Source organism: Arabidopsis thaliana, assembly GCF_000001735.4.
Source record: "Arabidopsis thaliana chromosome 1 sequence".
Taxonomy (NCBI): domain Eukaryota; kingdom Viridiplantae; phylum Streptophyta; class Magnoliopsida; order Brassicales; family Brassicaceae; genus Arabidopsis; species Arabidopsis thaliana.
The window spans coordinates 11,166,471-11,192,707 of record NC_003070.9 but is presented as its reverse complement, the minus strand read 5'-3'; the positions used below and the strand labels follow the sequence as shown (position 1 = coordinate 11,192,707).

The window sequence follows — 26,237 nt, the reverse complement described above, 5'->3', positions numbered from 1 at the left end:
TATAGATAATGTTCCACATGAATAGATGGTTTAGAAAAAAGGAATTTCAGACACAAGGCAGAACATGTAAACCCAAAACTAGAGTACTCATGTCTGAGTTCTCAAGCCCTTCACAAAACAGAGAAGTAGCAAAATATGAACTATTTATTGAATCCAAAGTCTGAAAACTATAATAAAATACCATAACATGACATAGTTTCAGCTCTAAAGAGCATTACAATACCAAATACAAACTATTTTCAACACACCAACAACGAAAAGGAAACAAACAAACTGCATATCTAACGATTAGATTCACGCACAAACATCCTTTCTAATCAGAAAAAGGAGTAAGAACTGCGTTAATGAGACGTTCTTATTTAGATAAATATTTTAAGATCAAACTTTTTTTCAGACAAAGAACATAAAGTTCTCGATGCCTGCGTGAACCTTGAAGATCTCTTTGTCCTCCATTGTGACAGAAGAGGATGAAGAGGCAACCGAGGCAGAAGACGAAGACGCTCCACGCGACTGCTTAGAATTCTTCTTCATTAAGCTTGCCTCGTAGTACACCCTTCCTCTAGAAGCAGCCTTGTCAGCATAAGAAACCGGAGGAACCAGAGCGACCGGTTTGGTGCAGCGAGTAAACGTGAAGCACAAGTCAAAGATGAGTTTCTGAATCTGATTCGAGTTGAACCCGATTTCGTCCGAAAGAACATAATAATGAGTTGGTTTGCTTGTACCTATCGCTCCATGTTGACTACAGAGGTAGAAATCATACTCAAACGGGTGAATGATCGTGGTATCAACGACCGTACCTGAAGGCACATTGCCCTTAGCCCTTCCATCTTTGCTAGTTGTGGCGGGGAAGAAACGGGTTTGATGACGTTTCTGTGCCACAATTACAGTTATCTGCGGATTATAGCCAACCTTGGCAAAAACGTCCTTAACATTCTGTAACTCCACATTGAGAACCATATCGAACTGACCATCGCTGACACCATCACGGAATATCACAATCTTGTTAGGTCGTTTCTCGGGGGCCTGAGAATGAGCTTCGATAAGCTCCCAGCAAGTTTCACCAAACCCTTGTATCTCTTCTTTACGGTGACTCTGAGCTTTGACTCTAGCTGCGTAGCGGTTAGCTTCAGGCCAGTTAAGAGTGCCTACAACAGCAACAATGGATGGACTCATATTGTCGTGAGCAGCGGGATGATTGACATCAGCACCAATGAACATGACCTTATCTTCTTTTTTGAAGAAAGAGAAAATATTATCCACCAACTCCACGTTCGTTCCACCAACCTTTGCGTTTATCTTGAGGGCGAGATTTGCCAAGTACTGATCAGAAACGGTTTCTCCTTTAATGGCAGATATGGTCAAGAAACACTGAGTCACTAGACCAAGTTTGGTCTCGGCTATCCATTTCAGAGTCTTGTATCCATCGTGCTTCCCAGTCATAGCACACAGAACAAGAGTTGGACAAGCCCCACCATGGTTATGAGAAGCCTCATCTATCACGGATCGAAGCAATTCCTCAAGAGCATTACCATCATAAAGTGTTTCCATACTCGATGTTTTGCAAACGATAGGAGCCTCCATCTGCATCCCAAGTCCCTTACAACGTTCGATGAGTTTATTTACAAAGTAACCAGGCATCTTTTTTTTCAAACTCTCGGATGCAGTGAAGTCAAGAACAGCCCAATGCTTGATTATTGAACCCTTTGTGACTCCCTTTGTCGTAAGGTTCCATTGATTGCTCTCGCTCATGAGTTTCTCATGGATAGGATTGCCTCTCCGATCAGTCAATTTCAGTGTAGGAGCCTCGAGTACACGACCTTCCACCGTTGTCATGTTTGGATCCACTCTCAATCCGAAGTTTCCAATGATATCTCCACTGTCATAAATATACATAAAAGGATAAGATTAAGGTCATAAGACTAAAAAATAAATATAAAAATCTTTTGTCCACATACCCTCTAGGTCCATCACTAGACTTTATCATCTTATTTATATTCTCCAGTCTTTGTTGTGGAGTGACTAGTGAAAGCTCCTTTAACCACGCGGCTGAATCTCTATACAATTTCTCTTTTGGAAAAATCTGCCCCTCGACTAAGTTACAGAACTCCATGGGTACAAAATTTTCCCGACCCTTTTTCCCCAAATTCAAGCAAGGAATATCCTTGTGATCAATGTCTCTTCCATACTTTTCCTTGAAATACTCAACAATGGATATTTTCCTTGGAGGCTGGTTTCCAGCATGATCAATAAAATCGAATTTGATATCTTTTGTGTCGTCCTTACTCAACCCCATAATGATGAATTTCTGTTTGGTCTTTCGATGATCAACAGTGACTTTCAAACCAATCAATTCTTGTACCACGTCATCAGGCCTACAATTCTTAAACTGACGTATATTTCTCCACCCAAAGTACAACTTCAGGTATTCGATGACTGAAATTGCTTTGCGGAACGCCAACAAAGAGGAGTTCAAACATAATGATAAACCTTGTACTGTGGGCTTGAGAGTGTGGTGAAACCCTTTCGCAGCTCCAACTCCGTATCCAAAGTCAATCTCTAGCCGAGTACTAAAGAATCTTTTACCAACAGTGATCATACGTTTTGAAGGATGTTCCTTCATCACAACATCCATTCCTTGCAACACATCACGCGGAATAAAAGTGGAACGTCCATCTATGTAGGCTTGCAAGTCAAGTAACTTTAGCTCTTTCACTTGTTTGATGATGAACGTATAGCTTCTACCTCTCATGATCTCCTCGGTTTCTGAGAAATCAACTTTAAATGATCCCGTAGGTAATTCAACAGCGCTGAAAATGTTCTTCTGACCATCGTACGCTGTCATGGCGTTAGGAAAGTCATTATTGTCCTTGAACAGCTTTTCTTTGACCATAGCTAGCTCAAATCTTGATATCTTTTTTGAAGAATTTTCTCCTTTGATATCAACATCGTAGTGCCTTATGACACTTTCTGTTGAGAAACTCACTCTAAAATGATTGACGGAGAGATTAATTACGCCTTTCACTTTTATATTACCACCTTTATCAGGACGCTTTACTGGTTCTTTCTTATCAGAAGAAGATGGTTTCGGAGTCATAACTTGAGAACCTGTGAAATTAACATACAAATAACTTATTTGTTAATCTCTGTAGCTCAAAAACACATAAATATTCATTAAACCAAAAAAGGTATTCATATAATATATCTTTGTTTATGTTTAATATTCTTATAATATTCAGAATTAGTTAAGTTCTAAAATTATTTCTTGTAAGCAATTCTAAAATTATTGATTTAAGCAATTTTGGGTAATTTTAATTCTCCAAGGTAGTAATGTAGAACATAAGTTTTTCTCAAACTCATTCTGTATTAATCACCTTAAAACAAACTCATTGTTTAGTTACTTGAACGTTAGAAAAATAGCAAATGCTTAAAGATATGGCAAAGAAAAATCTAGAGTTATGGTGCTTACCACTAGCGGTGTGAGAAGCAACGACGTTAGACGAAGAACTAGAAGGTAAGACCGTCGAATCAGAGAAAAGTTGAGGCTTACGAGCCCACGCGCCTAAACCCACGCCTCCTGTTGCAAAGGATTGACTCACTTGACCCTGCGAAGACGACTGAGAAACCGCCTGTGGCTGAGGTTGTTGCAACTGCGTCCCACGACCAAAGTGACCCGACGATAGTCCCGACTGACTCTGTCCACGGTCTCCGACGCCGCCTCTACCCACGTCTCCGACGCCGTCTCTACCCACGTCTCCGACGCCGTCTCTACCCACGTCTCCGACGCCGCCTTGACCCACGTCTCCGACGCCGCCTTGACCCACGTCTCCGACGCCTACTTGACCCACGTCTCCGACGCCACCTTGACCCACGTCTCCGACGCCGTCTCTACCCACGTCTCCGACGCCGTCTCTACCCACGTCTCCGACGCCGCCTTGACCCACGTCTCCTGGTGCAACGCCTTGACTCACTTGAGCTTGCGACGACGACGGAGGAACTTCCTGTGGCGGAGGTTGTTGCAACTGCGTCCCACGACCACGAACATGACCACCTGAACTTTGCCCTGGATTTACCCAACCACCATCCCTATCTTGAACAAAGCCACGACCACGACCGCTGTAACCACGACCACGATCTCCGCCGCCGCCTCTGCCATGGCCATCACCACGACCGCTGTAACCACGACCACGATCTCCGCCGCCGCCTCTGCCACGGCCATCACCACGACCGCTGTAACCACGACCACGATCTCCGCCGCCGCCTCTGCCATGGCCATCACCACGACCGCTGTAACCACGATCTCCGTCGCCGCCTCTGCCACGGCCATCACCACGACCGCTGTAACCACGACCACGATCTCCGCCGCCGCCTCTGCCACGGCCATCACCACGACCTCCTCGGTAACCACCTCGATCCATGGTATTTGACTGGATACGGTCGGGAAGACTCTTGAGTGACAAAAGATTGAACTAGAATTTTCTTTATGTGTTTGCTTTCAAAACTTGTGAATGTGAAGTAACAAATCAGAGGGCTTTAAATAGAAGAACAAAAGGTGTAGGAACAGAGAAGCTTAAGTCGTAGAGTTTGTAAAGTTGTCGTAATCTTCCACGAAACCACCAAAAAGTAAGAAAGTACAACTGTATTAAACTTGTGTCACAATTAACATAAAACAGAGTCAGATGCAACTGTAAGACGTGGCATTTCATTTTATTTTATTTGAAACTCTCTTCTTAATTATAATTATGTTTGTAATTTATTTAAGGAAACCATTAACAAAGAAAAACAAAAATCTCATGTTTACTTTCTTTCATCCACCCACGGTTTTTTTCTTGCGTCCACTGTCTCTCTGTTTCACTTTCGATCGAAAACGACATTATAATAACCCACTAGAGGTGTCAAAAATTAAGGTTTTTAGGTAAGTAAATAAAGTTAAAGTTTTCGTTTTCCTCTTTTGGAAAAAAATTTCTACTTCTAATAATAATAATACTTGTTATGTTCTTAATAAATAATATTAGTTGTACGTGTGTATTGTCTTTAAATTTTGGTCATGATAATAACGGTACTTTTTAATAATGGACTTATTATATGTGGCTATATATTTGATATATCATATACTGATGAGTATTGTATACGCATTAGCGTGGGTTTCCAGTTTTCTAAAAAGAAAACTTTGATTGTAAATTTTTCTTTTTACCATTTTATGTAAAGAATCTTTTGATGTTGTATTTTCCATTGGTTTTTATGTGTCTTTTCATCTTTTGAAAAACATTTCCCTCACGCATTGCTATTTTTAGTTAAGAGATTGATGAAGTCAATTACACAAACTCTCATCTCCAACAGATCAACGATCACTTTTACTTACTCATCGGTTCGCTCATACGCATACTTTTTGAAAAAGGTAATAAAGAAGATTGGAGAATCAATTACGTATGTAACGTGGTTTACTTAGCTCGAGTCAAAAGATCTTTTGTTTTATTATTGATGATGTGATACAATTAACGAACGTATATTTTGTGTGTAAAATTTTGATTAATCATATATTATTCGACTAAACCGCTATAACATGAGATAACTAGACAGATAAAAAATCATGTTGCTGAATGATAGGCGTAGCAGTGTAGCACAATCTCTGAAAGTTATGTGACTTGTGCATAATTTACTGATATTTATTTCACAACATTCACTAGCCAACACCGTTTTAAATTCATAACGTTCACATCGGTTTATATATTAATCTAAATTCTAATAATGTATTTCAACAAAAGCATCAGTTGCGTAAAACACTTGCTTGATTAGAATTATTTAATACATTATACACTATAAAGGCGATTGTATAAACTAGACTTTTACTATGTCAAAATTAAAATAACTTTAGTTAGGCACTGCGCTAATTAAGATCATTTTAATTTTGATTTAGCCATACTTATGTAAAATGGTATGACTATGTCAAGATTAAAATGTCTTTAATTAGTGAATACGTAGTTCGACCACTCAAACATACTAACTCAATTATTAAAAAAAACAATTGCTCTCTAAACCGCCAAAAAGAAATAGTAAACTTTTTAAATATATCTATAGATTTTTCACTAAATGGAATTATATAAGTTGAGAAAAAACTTAATTATATAAATATATCTATAGATTTTTCACTAAATGGAATTATATAAGTTGAGAAAAAACTTAATTATATAAATGTTCTCGAACACACGACCAAACATTTTGAGAGCTCGTAGCTAGTGTTGTTTTAAACTTTTTTTTGTTGAGAATTCATAGGGATAGGGTTATTGTTAATTTTGATGAAAAATTAAGTTATTTGTTCAATCCTTTATGTTGAGAAATGGATGTAAAGATATATGTTGAGAAATGGATATAGTTATTAGTGTATGCTTGTGAGTCAGTCAGTAATAGTCATGTTCTGTTGGAAATGAGTGTTTGTGGTCAATTATCTTTTGGAAGTTTGGAACAATACGTAATTGATTGTAATTTAGTTCTAAATATGATTATGTGGCCTGATCGAGTCTGATGTAACGAAAAAGATTTTGACTAACGAGTATCAAATGTTGAAGTCATGCAACGAAGAAATTGCAGCTTCAACTTCTATAAGAGTATCCAATGTATATATAACAACACCATTTCATACAAACAACAAATAACAAAACAACAAAATAACTATTAATTAATCATGTTAATTGTAACTAATTGACTCTAAGACGAAATATGCATTCAATTCTCAAAAAACTATCATTTATGTATTTTTCTTTTCTTCTGAACTTACCATAACTTACAAACTCTTACTATCTTGTGGTATTTGAAAAATTTATAAATTTTCCGCTAGTTTTGGACGAGAACAACGTAAAATTGGGTGTTTAAGGTCATTTCTCTAAAACAACCATACTTTGATCATTCAAACAATCCTTAAAATTGGATGGGAATTTCTCATATTTTTCCATTTTTTCGGACACAAATAAACTTGATTGATTAACCTGGGAGTACATGAGTAGTGTGGTGAATGAGATTGTGCAAGCAACAGAATCTTTATAAAACGATTGGGAATAAAAATAAATGTTTCATATCAAGTCTTAGGTTCAGAGATTAGCAATTTACAGATTATGTTTTGTCTTGTAACATCTGTGGTAGTCCACAAGGGGCAAAAGTGGAAGGAATGATGAAGTAATTGAATGATACAGAGCTTATCATACTTCAGTAGCGACCGAACATGATCATGGTTAATGCACTTACTAAATTTCAGACACACACTGAACATGTAATTCTAATCTCCGAGATCTAAAGCATTTTAACAAAACTCAGAAACAAAATTAGCAAAATATGAAATAATTACTGAATGCAGAGTCTGAAATACAATAATACCAAAAAAAGAAGAAGACGTAGTTTTTGCTCAAAAGAGATTACAAATTCGTTTCAACACACCAAAACCAAAAAGAAAGAAACACACTACGAAAAACCCAATTAGATTCACGCACAAACTCCTTTCTACCAGAAAAAAGGAGTTAAAACTGCGTTATTGGGGCGTTCCGATTTCGAATATAGGTTTAAGTTCAGCTTGAGACCCAAAACACAAAAGAAACTCACTCTCTTCTTCAGACGAAGAACATAACATTCTCAAGCTCTGCATGCAGCTTGAAAATCGCTTTGTCCTCAATTGTAAGAGAAGATAATGAAGAGGCAAGCGAAGCAGCAGAGGTTGACGCTCCCCGCGGCTGCTTAAAGTTCTTCTCACGAGAGCTTGCCTCGTGGTACATCCTTCCTCTAAAAGCAACCATGTCAGCATAATACACCGGCGGAACAAGAGAGACGGGTTTGGTGCAGCGAGTGAAAGTGAAGCACATCTCGAAGATGAGCTTCTGCACCTGATCCGAAGTGAATCCAAGTTCGTCCCAAAGAGTGTAGTAATGAGTCGGTTTGCTTGTCCCTATCCCTCCGTGGTGACTGCAGAGGTAGAAATCATACTCATACGGGTGAATAACTTTAGTATCAACAACCGTACCTGAAGGCACATTGCCCTTATCACTTCCATCATTATTTGTGGCTGGGAAGAAACGGGTTTGATGACGTTTCTGGGCTACGATTACCGTTATCTTTGGATTGTAACCATTCTTCTCAAAAGTTAGCTTAACATCAAGCAACTCCACATTGAGAACCATATCGAACTGAGCATCGCTGACACCATCACGGAATATCACAATCTTGTTAGGCCGTTTCCCTGTGGCCTGAACATGAGCTTTGACAAGCTCCAAACAAGCGTCGCCAAATCCTTGTATTTCCTCTTTGCGGTGAGGCTGGGCAATGACTCTAGCTGCATAGCGATTTGCTTCAGGCCAGTTAAGAGTTCCCACAACAGCAACAATGGACGGGCTCATCTTGTCCCGAGCAGCGGGATGATTGACATCAGCACCAATGAACATGACCTCATCCTCTTTTTTGAAGAAAGAGAAAGTATCCATAAGCTCGACATTGCTTCCACCAACCTTTGCGTTCATCTTGAGGGCAAGATTTGCCCGGTACTGATCACCTCCTTTAGTGGCAGGACCAGTCAAGAAACACTGAGTCACCAGACCAAGTTTGGTCTCGGCTATCCATTTCAGAGTCTTATAGCCATCGTCTTTCCGAGACATAGCACACAGAACAAGAGTTGGACGAGCCCCACCATGCTTACGAGAAGCTTCATCTATCACGGATCGAAGCAATTCCTCAATAGCATTACCATTAGAAAGTGTTTCCATTCTCGATGTTTTGTAAACGATAGGAGCCTCCATCTGCATCCCAAGTCTCCAACAACGATCAATAAGGTTATCCACAAAGTCATTAGGCATCTTGTTAAATCTCTCGGATGCAGTGAAGTCAAGTACAGCCCAATGCTTGACTATAGATCCCCTTGTGACTCCCTTCTTCATAAGGTTCCATTGGTTGTTCTGTCTCGGGTTGGGTTCCTCACGCACAACTCTCCCTCTCTCTGCCAACTTCAATGATGGAGCCTTGAGTACACGACCTTCCACCGGTGTCATGTTTGTATCCACTTTCAATCCAAAGTTTCCAATGATTTCACCACTGTCATAAACACACATACAAAAATATAAGACTGACAAAATTTTAAAAAGATAGACAATAAAAGTGAAGTTCTTTGTACACATACCCGCTCGGTCCATTACGAGCCTTTATCATCTTATCTATATTCCTCTGCCTTTGTTGTGGATTGACCAGTGACAACTTTTTTAGCCACAAAGCTGAATCTTTATCCAAGTTATCCTTTGGATATATCTGTCCCTCAACCAAGTCACAGAATTCCATGGGCACAAAATTTTGCCTACCGTTTTTTCCCAAATCCAAGCAAGGTATATCCTTGTGAACAATGTGTCTTCCATACTTTATCCTGAAATACTCAACAATGGACGTCTTCCTTGGCGGCTCGTTTCCCTCTTGATCAATAAGATCAAATTTGATGTCTTTTGTGTTTTGCATACTCAGCCCTACAATGGTGAGTTTCTGCTTGTTCTTCCGATGATTGACAGTGACTTTCAAACCAATCAATTCCTCTTCCACATCACGCCTCCTAAACTGACGCATATCAGACCAGTTAAAGTACAACTTCAGGTATTCAATGACCGACATTGCTTTGCGGAACGCCAACACCGAGTAATCCAAACACAAAGACAAACCTTGTGCTGTGGGCTTCAGAGTGTGGCGATACCCTTTCGCAGCTATAACCCCGAAACGAAAATCTTCATCTGGCTCAGTTTCACGAGTGAAAAAGCTTTTACCAACAGTGATCATACACTTGGAAGGATGCTCCTTCATCACAACATCCATTCCTTGCAACACATCACGCGGATTGAAAGACGATCTCCCTGTCATGTACTCTTTCAAGTCACCTAGCTTCAGCACATTCACCTGTTTGATAGTGAACGTATAGCTTCGACCTCTCATCTCTTCAGTTTTAGGATACTCCACCTTGTATGACCCCGTAGGTAACTCAACCGCACTGAAAATGTTCTTCTGACCATCATAAGCTGTCATAGCTAAGGGAAACTCATCGGGATTGTCAGTGAACACCTTGTCCCTAACCATAGCTAGCTCAAACCTCGAAACCTTCTTGGTAGGAATTTCTCCTTTGATTTCAACATCATAATGTCTTATAACACTTTCAGGATTGAAATTCACTTTATAATGATTCACATATAGATTAACACGCCGCACAGCCACAACTCCGCCTCTATCAGGTCGCTTCATTGGTTCTTTCCTATCAGAAGTCGCAACTTGCACCGATGGCTTCAGATTCATAACTTCAGCTACTGTCACATTTCAAAAATATAATTACAACTTTGAGCTAAACAATAATCACATAAAACATTCATCAAAAGCTATTGATTAACTAACATAAATCTCTCTAATGATTTCATAATTTAAGTTCTAATCATTTATTATAAGCTTCTATGAATTTGCCCTAATTTCATTTCCCAAAGAGTTCTCGAACAAAATTAAAATTGAGCATATATACCACGAACGGGTTCAGAAACCACGGTGGTGCTGGTGGACGGAGAAGCCGAATCAGACGGAACCTGTGGCTTACGACCCCACGCGCCTCTACCAGCGACTCCTCCTACTGAACCGGCATAACTCGCCGGAGCCTGCGACGGCTGCGGAGCCACCTGTGGTCGAGGCTGTTGGAACTGCGTCGTCCCACGGCCACCGTGACCTGGCGGAGGTCCCCGCTGACTCTGGCTTCGAAAATCCTGTTGTTCACCACGACCTTGACCACGATTTCCGCCGCCTCGCTCTGAGCCACGACCACGACCTTGTTCTCCGCCGCCGTAGCCACGATCACGACCTTGTTCTCCTCCTCCTCCGCCTCCGCCATAACCACGGCCACCTCTACCACGGCCATCACCACGACCTCCTCGATAACCACCTCTCTCCATTGGATCTGATCGGGAAACACTGAGTGAAACAAAGCTTTACGTGTTCAGAATTTTGCTGCTTCTAGTTTTGAACTAAACCAAATCGGAGGTTTATAATATCAGAAAGAAAGAATAAAGTGTCAGAGAAGCTATTGAAAAAAGAAAAACAGAGAGAACTTGTCCCTTAAGGAGTTATTAAAAAAAGTTCTCGAATGTTCCTTGACACAACCGTAAAATAAGGGATGTTGAATCGTCTTTCACAGTATTCTACTTGAGAAAAATAACTTCCAAATACATACAAACTTTTTTTTCTTCTTTTTCAACTGTCCTCAATTTTATTATCTTTGTAATTTAAAACTAATACATAAATATTTTAGTTTTAAGACCTTGAATGGGTGTGGTTTTTAAACTAGATTTTGGTTTAGTTTTTTTCAAAATCTATTTTATATCCATTCAAGATTTTGAAAAAAATAAGTTTTTCTAAAAAATAGAGAATCTAGTGTTTGAGTGTTTTAACAATTTTTCAAAGAAAACCAAAATCATAAAACCATCCATTACATTCTTTTATTTTATTTTTAGATTTTTTTGTTACAAAAATATTATCCATTAACATAAAAACCAAAATCTAAACAAACTACCATTCAAGTTTTTAAGAAACTAAAATCTACACCAAAAACAAAAACCAAGAAAATCAAAAACTAAAAACCAAAAACCAAAATCCAAAAACCATTTTTAAAATTACAAACATTCATGGCCTTAGTTTTTGGTTTTTGGATTTTGTAACAAAAGTAAAAAAAAAAAAAAAAAATCAAATGGAAAATTGAAAGAAAAAAGGATCTCGTAGAGGAAATTGAAAAAAACCCATTGAAATGAGATTTTGGATTTTGTTAAGAAATTAGTAAAAATTCTTAGAATCCAATAATGAATGGTTAAAAAATGGATTTTTGGAAAACCGTAAGGTCCATAACTCATGTTTATCTAGTCATCTTGAACCCACGATGTTGTCTTTATGACCACGATCTTTCTGTTTCACGTTTGCTCTTTGGAAATACATTTTGTCTTTAAAGTTTGTTATTTGTTGCGCTGTTACGGTTATTGTCTCTCTGATGAAATTAAAAGAATGTGTCGTGATTTAGCACTTGGGCCTTAAGTTCGATTAAAGAATGTGATTAGTACTTAGGCCGTAGGTTAAAACTTTCCTCAGCCCATGTGTGTGGATTATCAACAAACAAGTATCGTACGGGTCGCCAAAGAACATACAATTCGAATGATTTAATTAACTTTTGTGAACGGATGCACAATACCAAATTGTGATTTAGCATCATCGAAGTCATAATCAATATGAGAGAGGATCCACCTATTATGTTACGGCTTTACACTCTCTCCATGTGCGAACCCTTATAATAGCTTCACCAAATACCGTAAGTTGCGAGTTTGTTTACTTGCTCAACATTGGTCAAATGCCCTTAAACCCTCACTGCGACACCACCACCATTGCCCGAACAGTTGCTAAATCACTATTTTGTGTAGTTCTCCTCGTGTCGGCGAGAAGCTTATCTTTAGCCCCCTCATCAACGATATTTCATCTCTCGACATTAACAATTCGTTCACCCAATGACTCGCTCTTGGAAGAAACTTCGACAAACCTTGACCTTACATGTTCTACAAAGCCCCTTAGCTTTTGGTTCAAAGCTCTCAAAAGATAATTTGTCGATTAACTCTATCTACTCTCTTATTTTCATGTTAGTAATTTTGGGGTATACCCTTTATTATGTTGTTCTAAATTTTGGGATCTTAGAGTCCTTTTATCCTTGTATGTGTTAGCTACTCTAATGGAATGAAAACAAACCTTTGATTAAAAAAAAAAAATCAATACTACTTTTAAATTTTCCAATTTCATTGCTATTCTAAAATATGCGTATAACAAAGTGAATATCAAATTCAAAACTTTTTAGTTTTGGTCAAAGTTAAATTCAGAACTTACTAGCAAAGTAACAATATTAAGCTTACAAGATTAATTATTTGTTCATTCCATATGATTATGCACGTCGTCTTGACTTAAAGACTCATAAACCTTTATTAAACTAACACAATTTCATAATTGTTGTGTCCTTTCAAACAAGGCAAAATTACACCGTTTTTGAACTCATAGCTTGTATGACTCATCTTCATATCTAGATAGTCATAAGAACGATCGAAAATATCTCATCTTATCAACCAATAATTCCATTGACTTTTAACGACTCGTCTGGCATGATTGAATATTGATAGTTTAAATTTATTCTTCAAATAAAATTTTAATTGCTTGACTCAAACGACCAAAAGGCCAAAATCCAATATATGTTATGAGAGGCATGTGCTTATGTATAATGTAAGTTTATAAAGCTAGCTAGTATTTAAATTTTATGCAAACCTACTTGACCACCAAATTATATACCAATTCAACTAAAACGATTCATATACCAATCATAACATAATCCGAATATATAAAACATTAAACTTTTTAAGATCTTTCGTTGCAATTTCCAAATAAATTTTTATTAGCTTTTTTTTGGTAGGATGAATTTATATTAGCTTTAACAACGAATGAGGTGGTTTTGGATTAGTGATTGTATAATAACAGTGGTTGTGCGATTTCGAAATCAACACGACTAATAACTTTTATCAAAAGGATTCGTATTCTGTATGATGTAAGTAGAAGTAAAGTCAGCGAAGTACATTCGTACGAATTATATATATGTCAACAACGAGCTTTTATAACATTCTGTTCGACCTATTCCAAATTGCTTTTTCAAATAAATTTCACCGATTTTTTTTTCCTTCTTTTAAAGTTTGAAGTTATATATTTTGTGAAGATTAACACACCACAAACCAAGAACGTTTCAGCTTTAGAACCAACTTCGACTTAGAACCAAAAACAGAACCTTTGTAATGAGAAATGCAGAACAGAACACACACACAATGGTAACCCAGTTCACACCAACGGTGCTACGTCTGGGCCGGGAACTCTCTCCCGGAATCCACTATATCAACCTTTAGAGATTTACAAAGAGATTTCTCACCCTCTCAGCCCCTTACAAAGCTAACTAAGATTCACTCTCTTTCACTCTCTGTTTCCCCAAGAACACCCAATACAAGTTTACTCTCGATTAAGTGCCTCTGTGTTTCTTAACTTTTCTCTCTCTACAATGCTCAACTTAAATAGAGCAAGAGATTTTAACCTAGTCTCCTTCTGGATCCTTCTCGGTTCCTCTCCTCTACACGCTCCTCTGCAGTAGCCTCCAAGCTTGTCTTGTAGCCTGCTTTGGTTCAGGCGTAACGGCTCTTCTGCCTTCACACACAAGACAAGAGTTGTCTCCTCCGTACACCATTGCTTTAGCGGACAAGCAAAACGGGTATTCTTTGTCTTGTGGTCCTGCATATCCACGTGTATCAAGCTGAGCTGGCATTGTCTTCTTTTTCCCGCTTCAATTGTTGTGTTCTTCTTTACTAAATCCTAACATATTTATGATATTGTTGGTTACACAAAACTGACAAGTCTGTCATTCCTCGTACGAGTCTTAGGTCTCGCGTCAAGCCGAGCTCAAAACCTCTATGTATCCTTCTCTACCCATGATCAATTTTTTTTGATAAAGCTGATCAATTTGTTTATAGCTTAGTATGTCGTTGTAAGACAATCACATCAATGTTCATTTGTTGAAACATTCCTCCGATACCTCATCCACATGGATTAGCAGCTTTAAAAAAGTTAGAAGTCAACTTAGGGTTTATAATTTTTTTTGACAATAAAAAAGAATACTATTATTGTATTACATCATGTACTTAAAAACGTACACTAAGTACATATATGGACTGTGGAGTGTGACGGCTTATCCATATGCCGATATTTGTATAACGTGGGTAACATGATGATAGGTAAAGTTTTTCAACATGTAATATTAAACCCAACATAGATATTTATACAGTTTGATCAAGTGTCAAGAAATTTGACCTATACAATAATATCTAACCTTTTTGATTACTTTTAGTTTATTACTCCCGTATACAACGAGAAAAATATAACACCTAATTACAGTTCATTTTATTTAATACTAAAGATTTAATGACTATATATATGAAATTGAATTTCTTTTTCTCTATATATATCTTTATCTTTATAAGTTATAACCAAGAACTACTATCATGATTTATTTTATTTTGCAAGTGAGAACATATTCAAGAAATTTATATGTGTGTGTATGCCTAGAATTAGTTTAGACTTTTTTTGAGTATTTCAATATCTTCTAAACAAAACATGTTGACAATTGATTAATTAGTAATGTCGACACTTACTTTGATTGAGGTCGAGGGTTCAAGTCTTGTCTTATATAAGAAGATTAAGACATAATGTACTTTGTATCAAACTCAAAAAACTCCACAAGAAACAAATAGAAAGATGACTAAATCTCATGTCATTTTCTCTGCCTCCATCGCTCTCTTTCTCCTACTCTCCATCTCGCATTTCCCGGGAGCTCTCTCTCAATCCAATAAAGATTGCCAATCAAAATCCAACTACTCATGTATAGACAAAAACAAAGCATTAGATCTCAAACTCTTATCAATCTTCTCAATTCTCATCACTAGTCTAATCGGTGTTTGCCTCCCGTTCTTTGCCCGATCAATTCCCGCTTTCCAACCCGAGAAATCTCACTTCCTCATCGTAAAATCTTTCGCCTCCGGAATCATCCTTTCCACTGGTTTCATGCATGTCTTGCCTGATTCTTTCGAGATGCTTTCATCTCCTTGTCTTAACGATAACCCCTGGCACAAGTTTCCTTTCGCCGGCTTTGTAGCCATGATGTCTGCCGTGTTCACGCTCATGGTTGACTCTATTACCACCAGCGTCTTCACCAAGTCAGGAAGGAAAGATCTACGTGCTGACGTAGCATCCGTTGAGACTCCTGACCAAGAGATAGGGCACGTACAGGTTCATGGCCATGTTCATAGCCATACTCTTCCTCACAATCTTCATGGAGAGAATGATAAAGAGCTTGGTTCTTATTTACAGCTTCTGCGGTATCGTATTCTTGCAATCGTTAGTATTCCTTCACTCTCGTTTTTTTTTTTTTTTGTAAAAATAAAACTCTCTTAACTTGATTTAATTACAAAAATGCTTTTTTAACATTAAACCAGATAAATTGTTTTTTTATAAATGCTCACATTGAGAAACATTTGTGTTAAAAGCTAAGTGAAATTGTTATAACTTGGTTCGTTTATAGGAAAAAAATGATTATTCACATTATCACATACGAAGGCATTAATATGCCATTTTTCTAAGGTTAACTGGTAACTCAAATTTTAATTGTAGGTTGCATAGTGTAAAACAAAATTGTTACCCTGTTTGTTGTGTTAGTTAGAAAAATAAAAATAAAACACAGTTCTTTGTTAAAAAAAAAAGGAACAAGTAATTTTTCATTTTAATTTATTCCACTAATTATATTTCATCTTTTGCTTTTATTTGAGTGACAACCATTTACACTAATTATGATTTAATAAGTGAGTAGCTGAAATGAATAAAATGGAATAGGTATTGGAGCTAGGAATAGTGGTGCAGTCGATAGTGATAGGACTATCGGTAGGAGACACTAACAATACTTGCACCATCAAAGGACTCGTCGCTGCGCTTTGCTTCCATCAAATGTTCGAAGGCATGGGTCTCGGCGGTTGCATCCTTCAGGTGAGTTCCTCCTTTCCACTTAATTTATTAGTCGGACCGAGTAATTACTCCCATCCATTCTGGTTCTATAAACTAAATTCCACATGATTTTTTTTTCTTCCTTTTCTTGGTTTAAACACAAAAAGTTCCACATGGTTTGATTTCTTGAAAAACGTCGTGCTTTTGAATGAATTGATATGAAATCATATATATGATGAGAACTTGATAATACATGTAGGCGGAGTACGGGTGGGTTAAAAAGGCGGTGATGGCTTTCTTTTTTGCGGTGACGACGCCTTTTGGAGTGGTTCTAGGGATGGCACTATCTAAAACATACAAAGAGAATAGCCCTGAATCGCTTATAACAGTTGGGTTGCTCAACGCTTCCTCGGCAGGACTACTCATCTACATGGCTTTAGTTGACCTTCTAGCTGCCGATTTTATGGGTCAAAAAATGCAAAGGAGCATCAAGCTTCAATTAAAGTCATATGCTGCCGTTTTGCTTGGTGCTGGTGGCATGTCCGTCATGGCCAAGTGGGCTTGATGATGTTTAAGTTAAGAGCGGAGCTTACAAATAGATGTATTGACTTTTTCTCTCATTTGCACATCAAATATTGGGCACATATTTTGTGTACTAGCTAATAAATGTATATAAAAAGCTGTCTTATCTAAATAAAAGCGTATGCGAAGTTGAATTTGGATAGTGGTAAACTAATACAATACTAATTCCACAATATTACATTTAAAATTTTACTAAGTAGTATGCCATTTTCACAAGTTTTTAGTAAATATCGTACGTTTAACTTGACATTTATGGAATGCAGATTAATTACCAATATTTAATAAATCGCTAGATGGTATTTAATCGTTCTAGAATCTAGCATGTACATTTTAAGGGTTAATAGATTATTTACTTATTTTTGTAAATTAAAATTTTTTATCTCCAACTTGAACCAGTATATTAAATATAAATATTTAAATATATAATCATATATGTGCAGTATAAATCATCAAGATACATATACTAATTTGTTGTGAACAAAGAGATTTTAGGGAATTGTGCATTCTGTTATCAATCAATTATACAAGATATGACATATACATTGAAATACAACATTAGAGTTTATGTTAGAGATTAAATCTTCTAGGATCTACTAATTGCCGTATAATGGGCATCCATATAACTTTTCTATTGTTCATAATTTAATTTAAATTGTTCTAGTAAAATGTCAATGCAACTGACATAACACCATATCGTAGGCGTTAGATATATTAGAATCAAATATGTAAACGAACTAGATTTTAACCCGCGGTATACCGTGAGAACAATTTATTTTTTAAATTAGTATATATTAAAGTTGCAAATTTTTAAATCTATTTATATAATATTTTTATTTTATAGTTTACAATTGTTATTAAGTAACGTCTTGTCAAACCGTCCCGCCAAATCTATCCCGTAAAAAAACCCGCGGTACACCGCTAATTTAAATATATAATTAAAATAAATATTTTACGGGATTGCAATTGTATTTTGGTTTGTCAAACAAATATTTGTTTTAAATAGTTGCCAAAATCTAGCTCAAATTTTGGAGAAATAAGATTTATTGTATAGATAAAGAATGTATTTAGGTGTGTTTTGCTCATTTTAAGGGATTTCAATTGTATTTTGGTTTGTCAAACATTTTTTGTTTTAAATAGTTGCTGAAATCTAATTCAAATTTTGGAGATATCTGCGTGACATATGAGATTAGAATATATTTGGAATATTTTTCGTTTGTTAATTAATTTATTACCCAAAAAAACCAATAATTAAAAGTTAGTGGCAGCCATTGTAAATAAGTCTCAACTCCAAGATTTATTTCACAAAAAGGCTGCAAAAATGTATATGTAGATATGCAAATAATAAAAATTATTAGTACACACACTTCTCATCTGATCCAAGTTCTAAAATCCGTTACTTAAATTATGCATAAGATGATTATGATGTAAAGTAAAACTTTAGATATGAGTTATAGCTCAATAGAGAAAGTGTGATATATATTTGTTTTGCCTTCTCAACATTATTAAATCAAGTAGTTTTAACAAAGTAAATAAAAAAGCTGTTTTTTAGAATATAATACAAGGTAAAACACAGTTTAAAAACTGTATATATATTATATAATATTTTTCTTTGTGGAAGATAGACTCCATATCATAAGACTGACTCATAACTGAAAACAAAGTCTTTTCTATATTAGACAAAGTTATAACTGAAAAAAATCTGTTCTACATTGATTTTTTTTTAATATATAGAGTAAATTTTCAAATAAATTAAAAAATAAAACTGTTTCTTAAACAAAATAACTCCCCTTTGCCAAAAAACAAAAAAAAAAACAAAATAACTCCCAATAGGATACTATACCAGTGATTTTATTATAGTAATTGTATTTTAAAAATCTGTGATTTTATTATCGTAATTGTATTTGTGAAAAATAGACTATGTATCTTGGATCATTGAATGAGTGTCTAAATTAAAAACTAAAAATCAAGATATATACAAAATCTGAAATTTTAAATACATTTTTTTTTAAAAAGTGAAAAGATTGTTTTTCCATCCCATATATAAATGGCCTCAAGACTAGCTAGTACTCTCACAAACCAAGCTCATCAAGTATCCAAATACAAACATTGTTTAGCTATGACCAACATTTACTTTAGGACCGTAAGTAAATGAGAATTTTCATTGGTATTTCAAAAATTGGTGAAAGTATTTCCAAGATTTTTCATAATTTAACCAATTATGTTTAGCAGTTTGTGATCATTTATGCTGGCTCTAAATTAAATTCAAGCGTATTTTTGCTTAAATCTATGTTCTATTATATTTATGAATTTATTTTTTCTTAGATTCTTGTATGTCATGATAATACCAGTTGTATACTAATTTGACATTTTTTTCTTAAAATAAATTGAAGAGCAAAGCATAACAATCGAGGCTAGTGAAGGCAAAGAATGTGTAGGCAAATGTTATAGATCCACTACTCCTTCTCCTTCGATGATAGATTCAAAAGAAGGAGCCAACATAGAATGCATAGACCAGAAAGGACTTAGCATTAAATGTCCTCCTAATCTTTCCCTTTCAATGCTAGATTCAGAAGAAGGAGTACTCAACCAAGAATATATGGACGGTACTAAAGAATATAAAAGAAAATGTCATTGCAAGTGTCATAAACATAGACCTCCTACTCATTCACCTTCAATGATAGATTCAGAAGTAGATGTCAACAAAAAACATAAAAAAAAATGTCATTGCAAATGTCATAAAGCTAAAGCTCCTAAATAAATATTATATTTAAAATAGATGTAACTCTGAAATATATATTCTTCATATAATTATTATTAATAAAAAAAAAGATCTATTCTCTATTTTTGTTTGATAGTGATACAATCAATTTCCAAATGACAATTCTTAGTCTTATAACATGAAATCTTTCAAATTTTTTGAAATGTGTGACCGACCTCTAGAAAACAATGTGAGATCCAAAAACCAAAATTGGTTTAGACACACGACAATTGTGCGAGTGAATCCGGCACAGATAAATTGGATGATAAATCAAGTCGGGTTTGACGATGATTTCAACAAGACTCGAGCTTCACCACGAGAGAATTGACTAATTGGAATTTTGTTTATGATATAGTTGCACATCATGGAGGTTGCCTACGTACATTTGTAATAAGATCAAGCCATGTGAAGTTCATACTAGAAAGGGTCTTTTAGGTTTTTGTGTGAGAGATTTCATCCAAATAGATGATTATCTCTTTATATGAACATGTAGTCAGTTTCGAGATATGTAGAAATTTTTTATTTTTTGAAAGGAGATATGTATCTTTTCTTCTTTTCTGGGATTCTTAACTTATCTTCTTAGAGCACCCACATTGGTTGGTTTCTAATATGAGTTTCTTCAAATTGTTTATTGGTTAATTTTGATAGTTTTGTAATTTAGAGTTTTTTGTAATTTTTATGGTTCAATGGTAGAATCCTTAAGAGGGTTTCTTAAAAAAAAAATTTGGAAAACAAAATGGTTAAGTACATAAGTTAATAGATGAAACTCATGAAATAAAACTCATTACTCGATTGTAACCAAAATGGTTAAGTTCAGACCAAACACTCACATTCATCTATTAATCGATATGGTTGAGTTCAGACCAAACACACACATTCATCTATAAATCAATATGGTTAATTTCAGACCAAACACACACATTCAGTCATTAATGGATATGGTTAAGTTCAGACCAAACTCATTAATCGATAAAACTCACAACAATACATACATTTAAAGCATTTGGTCTCTTCCACAATTGATGTTGGCACCATTTCTATTCTTCGCAGTCCTGCAAAATGAAGCAAATCATGACATTAACAGATGAAACAAAACCGTAAACTACAAACATTCAGACCAAACACAAATACTCATCTCATTAATCCATAAACTGAAAACATTGAGACCAAACATTCACCAAACACAAATACTCACCAAACACAAATACTCATCTCATTAACCCATAAACTGAAAACATTCAGACCAAACATTCAGTCTCAAAGTTATTACACATATACTAGAAGCCGAAATACTAGAAGCTAAAACTTAAAGCCGAAATACTAGAAGGTGAAGGACATTCTGACCAAACATGCAACATTCAGATAGAACCTAAAACTTAAGACAACATATCATTTATTAGCCTGTTCTTAAGCCATCTCTATGTCAGATAAAGGCTCTGTTTTGCCACAACCATGTTTTTTGAGCAAAAATTTCAGAAAACTCCAAGTGCATTAAAAGAGATATACTTGAGACAGAGCTGGATTCTACCTCTTGGTAAGAGCTCATGAGATAGCCACATGATAGAAGCTCCTGGTGTTACAAAGAATTGAACAATATAACCACAAGATCCGGTTTGAAGTTGATTTGGTGAACAATCTCATCGTCGATCATCATTCCGGCGGTTGTATATTGAGTATATGTGGTTGCTCTCCCGATTTCATGATCAAAACGCTGGATCAAACAAATCAAGCTGAATCGCCTTTGGTATCGCCGACGAAGAAACCAAACAAAAGAGAGCTGAGAAAATTTTCCTTTTGTTTAAAACAAACAATCTATCACAAATAGCCACGTATGCGTTTCTAATGAGTTTCCAAAAACCTAATTTTAGGAACGTTCCTAAAATTATTGTTGAATTTTTATTTAATTTAGGCCCATTATTCTCTTAGAAACCAACTAAGAAACCCACTAAAAACTATCGATGGACTTGGTCTTAGATTTTCTTTTATTTTTGTAGAAGATAGATTCCATATCATAAGATCATAGCTGAAAATAAGTCTTCTCTATATTAAACATGAAGTTATTACTGAAATACAAAATCTATTCTATATTGATAAATATAATATTATCAAATAAATTAAAAATAAAATTGTTTAAATAAAAGTAATGCGCAATAGGATACTATAGCTGTGATTTTATTATTTTAAAAATCTGTGAATGTATTATAGTAATTGTATTTGTAAATAGACTTTGTATCTTAGATGATTGAATTATTGTCATATTTTTTATTTTTTTTAAATATATACAAAATCTGAAATTTAAAGTACATTTTTCAAAAAAAAAAACTAAAAAAATCTTCTTCCATCCCATGTATAAATGGACTCAAGACTAGCTAATTCTTTCACAATCCATACTCATCAAGCATCCAAATACAAACATCGTTTAGCTATGACCAACATTTACTTTATGACCGCTTTTCTTCTCTCCCTCTTGTTGTCCTTCTCTCGTAAGTAAATGTGAAGTTTTCTACCGATTATACAAATTGTGGAATTGTAATTTCTATTCAGTAATTTATGATCAATTATGCCGTTTCTAAGTTAAACTCAAACCATTTTTTGCATAATCTATGTTTCCATTATATTCATGAATTTAAATTCTTTGGGATTATTCTAGTTACAGTGTTACCAAACTTATACTAATTTGACATTTTTTGTTTTTTTTTTCTTAAAATAAATTGAAGATCAAAGCATAATAATTGAGGCCAGGGAAGGCAAAGGATGTATAGGCATATGTTATAGATCTCCTACTCCTTCTCCTTCCATGATAGATTCAGAAGAAGGAGCCAACAAAGAATGCATGGACCATAAAGGAGTTGGCAGCAAATGTCCTCCTAATCTTTTTTCTTCAGTGATAGATTCAGAAGAAGGAGTCTACCAAGAATATTGGGACATTGAAGAACATAAAAGCAAATGTCATTGCAAGTGTCATAAACATAAACCTCCTACTCCTTCACCTTCAATGATAGGTTTAGAAGAAGAAGTCAACCAATTACAATATAGGGACATTGAAGAACATAAAAGCAAATGTCATTGCAAGTGTCCTAAACATGAACCTCCTACTCCTTCACCTTCAATGATAGATTCAGAACAAGGAGTCGACCAAGAATATATGGACATTGAAGAACATAAAAGCAAGTGTCATTGCAAGTGTCATAAACATAAACCTCCTACTCCTTCACCTTCAATAATAGATTCCGAAGAAGCTAATGCTCCTACCCCCATTGAACAACATAAAAGAAAATGTCATTGCAAATGTCATAAAGCTAAAGCTCCTACTCCCATGAATGAATACTATTAATAAAATAGATGTAAAAATATATTTCTTTATTAATTAATATCAATTAAAAGGATCAAATGTCTATTTTGTTTGATAGTGATGGAATCAATTTCTAAATGACAATGCTCAATCTTATAACATTAAACAATTGAATATTGGTTTAGACACATAACAAACCGTTCCTCTCATTTTGGTGCAATCAAGTTCCGGATTACATGTCATGAAGTAAAGAGTACAACACTACACCAAACGCGCAAAATTCAGTACCAACAAAACTAAATGTAGTTTGGAAAAAAAAAACTAAATTTAGTAACTTATGTATATAAATTGTTGTAATCTCCATATAGAATTTCACTACAAAAAAGCACAAAAACCAGTACCTAAGAAGCAGTAATCCAAAATCTACAAAATCACATATCTATTTTGAAAGCGAATTCACAAACAAAACCCTAGATCAACGGAAACTTGTAGAAGAGAAAACAAAATGTGTGTGCCTGACGAATGACTTTCCCCTGATAGGAGGTGTATCAAAAGAAGCATGGACATCTAGAAACTCAAAAGCATGATAAAGAGCTTTGTTACAGCCATTTAAGTAGCGAGCATTAGCGATTTTGTGAAGCCATCGTTCTTGTATTCGTGATTCAAACCGTACCAGTGGCTACGATCAAGCTTCCCAGCAAGAAGAACAACGAAATAGCCTTAAAACCTAGCCACATTTTTGTATTCTTGTTACCAGTTGCTCACTCGATCGCTTCTTCTCTCTCAAATTTTTCTTACTCCATCCATTAAATTGTGATAGTAATTGTTACTCAATCTAATAACTACGATCAAATTTGTTTTTTTTTTAACTATCACAACATTTTTTTCTTTCTAAGTTGGATTCTATACTAGTTAAAAAACAAGTACAGGTTCCTTAAATTGTGATAGTAATTGTTACTCCATCTAATAACTACAAATGAAGTCATATGCGGCTGTTTTGCTTGGTGCCGGTGGCATGGCCATCTTGGGTAAGTGGATTTTATGATGTGCCAAAGGTACCTTTAACTCTTTATTTTCTTCTTTTTTGTACATCTACTAGTGCGCGTTTGTGAGATATATGTTAATAGTTGAAGATATACCAATATATGTCAATGAGATAGTCTGACCCAAGCTCTAGTAACCGGTTATTTAATATTCCCACAGTCCCAAGTCTAGACTGTTTTTTCTTGTTTCATTTTATTAGATTTTTTGCAAATAATTATGCATAATTTATTTAGTATATTATGACCACTTGTATTCTGAAGATTTTTTCTCTTTGTTAATTCCTTAAAAATAATATTAAATAATAAATTTTATGTAAAAATAACAAAATATAATAATATGGGACAAAGGGAGTAGTTCATTACTTAAGTTATACATAGAATGATTTTTTTGGTTGAAAAATGCAAAAACAAATGTTATGATGGTTCTAACAACAGTAGTGTAAAGGATATAGTTAAAGTTAAAGTATATACATTTTATATCAAGTAATTTTTTCTGTTTTATTTTTTAATACAAAAAGGTACAAACGAAAGAAAGAAAAAAGCACTTTGAAAAACTGTATAGTAATTTTATCTGTGGAAGATATACTCCCTATTTTGGATCGTTGGGTCAAACTGATAATAAAGTCTGCTCTATATATATAGACGAAATAAATTTCTAATTGAAGACAAAATTAAAGTCTGTATATAGACAAAATCTAATATGAAATATAGAAAAAATCTAATATGAAATATAGACAAAATCCAATATGAAATATAGACAAAATCTGAAATTTCATGATAATAAGTGTCATAATAATGAAAATATAGACACAATCTGAAACTTAAAGTACATTCCAAATAAAGTGGAAAAGCTGTTTTTTCATCCGATATATAAATAAACGCAAGAGTAGCTAGTTCTCTCACAAAAGCTAACCATCAAGCATTCCAATACCAAAACATTGTTTAGCTATGGCAAACCAATACTTTAGGATGGCTTTTCTTCTTTGCCTCTTCTTGTCTCTCTCTTGTAAGTAAATGTGAATTTTTGATTGCGAATTCGTAAAATAGTGAAGTTGTTCACATTTTTGTATAATTAACCAATTATACAAGTTGTGTGGAAATGTAATTTATGTTTACCATGTTAAATTCTGCCGTTTTAAAAACAAAGTAAAAAAAAACTCACATGTTCTAAGTTAAACTTAAGCTATTTTTACTACTATAATCTATCTTTCTTTTATATTTTTGGATTTAAAAAAACATTTGGAATTTTTCTTTTACTACAGATCATATATGTGATTAATGTTTCTAGTTTTTGAAAACATATACAGTATACTAATTTGATACCTTTGTTTTTTCTTAAAATAAATTGAAGATCAAAGCATACGAATCGAGGCTAGGGAAGGCAAAGCATGTATAGGCAATTGTTACGGATCTTCTGCTCCTCCGGTGCCTCCTAACGCTTCTCTTTCGATACCTCCTAACTCTTCTCCTTCGGTTAAACTTACGCCTCCTTACGCTTCTCCTTCGGTGAAACTTACGCCTCCTTACGCTTCCCCTTCGGTGAGACCTGCAGGGACAACTCCCAACGCTTCCCCTTCGGTGAAACTTACGCCTCCTTACGCTTCCCCTTCGATGAGACCTGCAGGAACTCCCAACGCTTCCCCTTCGGTGAAACTTACGCCTCCTTACGCTTCTCCTTCGGTGAGACCCACAGGAACAACTCCGAATGCTTCCCCTTCACTTACGCCTCCTAACCCTTCCCCTTCAGAGAAATTTATCCCTCCGAATGCTTCCCCTTTTATCCATACATGAATATTATGTTCTGAACTAGATGTAACCCTGAAATCAATATGTTTTGTTAGATAATTACTTTATATTAATAAAAAGGATCATATCCCCGTTTTGGTTTGAAAGTGATGAAAGCAATTTCTAAATGACGTTGCTTAATCTTAATCGTATAACATTAAATCCTTAATTTTATTATTGAAATATATGACCA

At 35.2% G+C, this 26,237-nt stretch overlaps 6 protein-coding genes, 1 long non-coding RNA gene, 1 other non-coding gene and 1 pseudogene across 12 annotated transcripts; 4 read left to right on the top strand and 5 right to left on the bottom strand.

Moving 5' to 3' along the window:
- Positions 1-122: 122 nt before the first annotated feature.
- AGO3 (ARGONAUTE 3) lies at positions 123-4,588 on the bottom strand (the record flags this gene model as incomplete). 3 transcript variants are annotated; one of them, NM_001332952.1, is made up of 4 exons in its annotated part: positions 123-1,876; positions 1,956-3,105; positions 3,467-4,201; positions 4,310-4,588. In NM_001332952.1, 4 exons carry the CDS (start codon positions 4,413-4,415, stop codon positions 391-393), a joined length of 3,477 nt encoding a protein of 1,158 aa, NP_001322307.1. In that variant the 3' UTR covers positions 123-390. The 3 variants fall into 3 exon arrangements, with proteins under 3 accessions (NP_001322307.1, NP_174414.1, NP_001322306.1); NM_001332953.1 differs by having other exon boundaries at positions 161-1,876; positions 3,467-4,144; positions 4,367-4,489; NM_102867.2 differs by having other exon boundaries at positions 135-1,876; positions 3,467-4,415.
- A 2,723-nt stretch (positions 4,589-7,311) lies between these two features.
- AGO2 (Argonaute family protein) lies at positions 7,312-11,204 on the bottom strand. The gene is made up of 3 exons (NM_102866.3): positions 10,511-11,204; positions 9,149-10,304; positions 7,312-9,063 (listed from the first exon to the last, which is right to left on the bottom strand). Exons 1-3 carry the CDS (start codon positions 10,929-10,931, stop codon positions 7,596-7,598), a joined length of 3,045 nt encoding a protein of 1,014 aa, NP_174413.2. The 5' UTR covers positions 10,932-11,204; the 3' UTR covers positions 7,312-7,595.
- A 1,041-nt stretch (positions 11,205-12,245) lies between these two features.
- Positions 12,246-12,710, top strand: AT1G31274 (annotated as a pseudogene). Its single transcript has one exon.
- Positions 12,711-13,504: 794 nt separating this feature from the next.
- On the bottom strand, positions 13,505-14,359 carry AT1G31270 (uncharacterized protein; the record flags this gene model as incomplete). Its single annotated transcript, NM_102865.2, has 2 exons — positions 13,505-14,241; positions 14,279-14,359. 2 exons carry the CDS (start codon positions 14,357-14,359, stop codon positions 14,050-14,052), a joined length of 273 nt encoding a protein of 90 aa, NP_174412.1. The 3' UTR covers positions 13,505-14,049.
- Positions 14,360-15,345: 986 nt separating this feature from the next.
- ZIP10 (zinc transporter 10 precursor) lies at positions 15,346-17,149 on the top strand (the record flags this gene model as incomplete). Its single annotated transcript, NM_102864.2, has 3 exons — positions 15,346-15,984; positions 16,477-16,626; positions 16,844-17,149. 3 exons carry the CDS (start codon positions 15,346-15,348, stop codon positions 17,147-17,149), a joined length of 1,095 nt encoding a protein of 364 aa, NP_174411.2.
- A 3,723-nt stretch (positions 17,150-20,872) lies between these two features.
- AT1G31258 lies at positions 20,873-21,483 on the bottom strand. Its single transcript, NR_143572.1, has 2 exons — positions 21,453-21,483; positions 20,873-20,976 (listed from the first exon to the last, which is right to left on the bottom strand). It is a non-coding gene; the product is annotated as an other RNA (non-coding RNA).
- Positions 21,484-22,311: 828 nt separating this feature from the next.
- On the top strand, positions 22,312-23,258 carry AT1G31255 (uncharacterized protein; the record flags this gene model as incomplete). 2 transcript variants are annotated; one of them, NM_001332951.1, is made up of 3 exons in its annotated part: positions 22,312-22,407; positions 22,642-22,850; positions 22,965-23,258. In NM_001332951.1, exons 1-3 carry the CDS (start codon positions 22,350-22,352, stop codon positions 23,256-23,258), a joined length of 561 nt encoding a protein of 186 aa, NP_001321536.1. In that variant the 5' UTR covers positions 22,312-22,349. The 2 variants fall into 2 exon arrangements, with proteins under 2 accessions (NP_001321536.1, NP_001321535.1); NM_001332950.1 differs by having other exon boundaries at positions 22,642-23,258.
- AT1G06427 lies at positions 22,649-23,063 on the bottom strand. The gene has a single exon (NR_139082.1). It is a non-coding gene; the product is annotated as an other RNA (long non-coding RNA).
- A 1,902-nt stretch (positions 23,259-25,160) lies between the features above and the next one.
- Positions 25,161-26,151, top strand: AT1G31250 (proline-rich family protein). Its single transcript, NM_102863.3, has 2 exons — positions 25,161-25,265; positions 25,611-26,151. Exons 1-2 carry the CDS (start codon positions 25,208-25,210, stop codon positions 26,048-26,050), a joined length of 498 nt encoding a protein of 165 aa, NP_174410.2. The 5' UTR covers positions 25,161-25,207; the 3' UTR covers positions 26,051-26,151.
- Positions 26,152-26,237: the final 86 nt, after the last annotated feature.

What these genes read in the sequence shown, in the direction of transcription:
- AT1G31250 (NM_102863.3), top strand. Translation starts at nt 25,208, where the DNA reads ATGGCAAACCAATACTTTAGGATGGCTTTTCTTCTTTGCCTCTTCTTG. An exon ending in CCTCTTCTTGTCTCTCTCTT is followed by an intron (nt 25,266 to 25,610) that starts GTAAGTAAATGT and finishes AATAAATTGAAG; the next exon opens with ATCAAAGCATACGAATCGAG.
- AGO2 (NM_102866.3), bottom strand. Translation starts at nt 10,931, where the DNA reads ATGGAGAGAGGTGGTTATCGAGGAGGTCGTGGTGATGGCCGTGGTAGA. An exon ending in GGTTTCTGAACCCGTTCGTG is followed by an intron (nt 10,305 to 10,510) that starts GTATATATGCTC and finishes GAAATGTGACAG; the next exon opens with TAGCTGAAGTTATGAATCTG. An exon ending in GCTCGTAATGGACCGAGCGG is followed by an intron (nt 9,064 to 9,148) that starts GTATGTGTACAA and finishes TGTTTATGACAG; the next exon opens with TGGTGAAATCATTGGAAACT.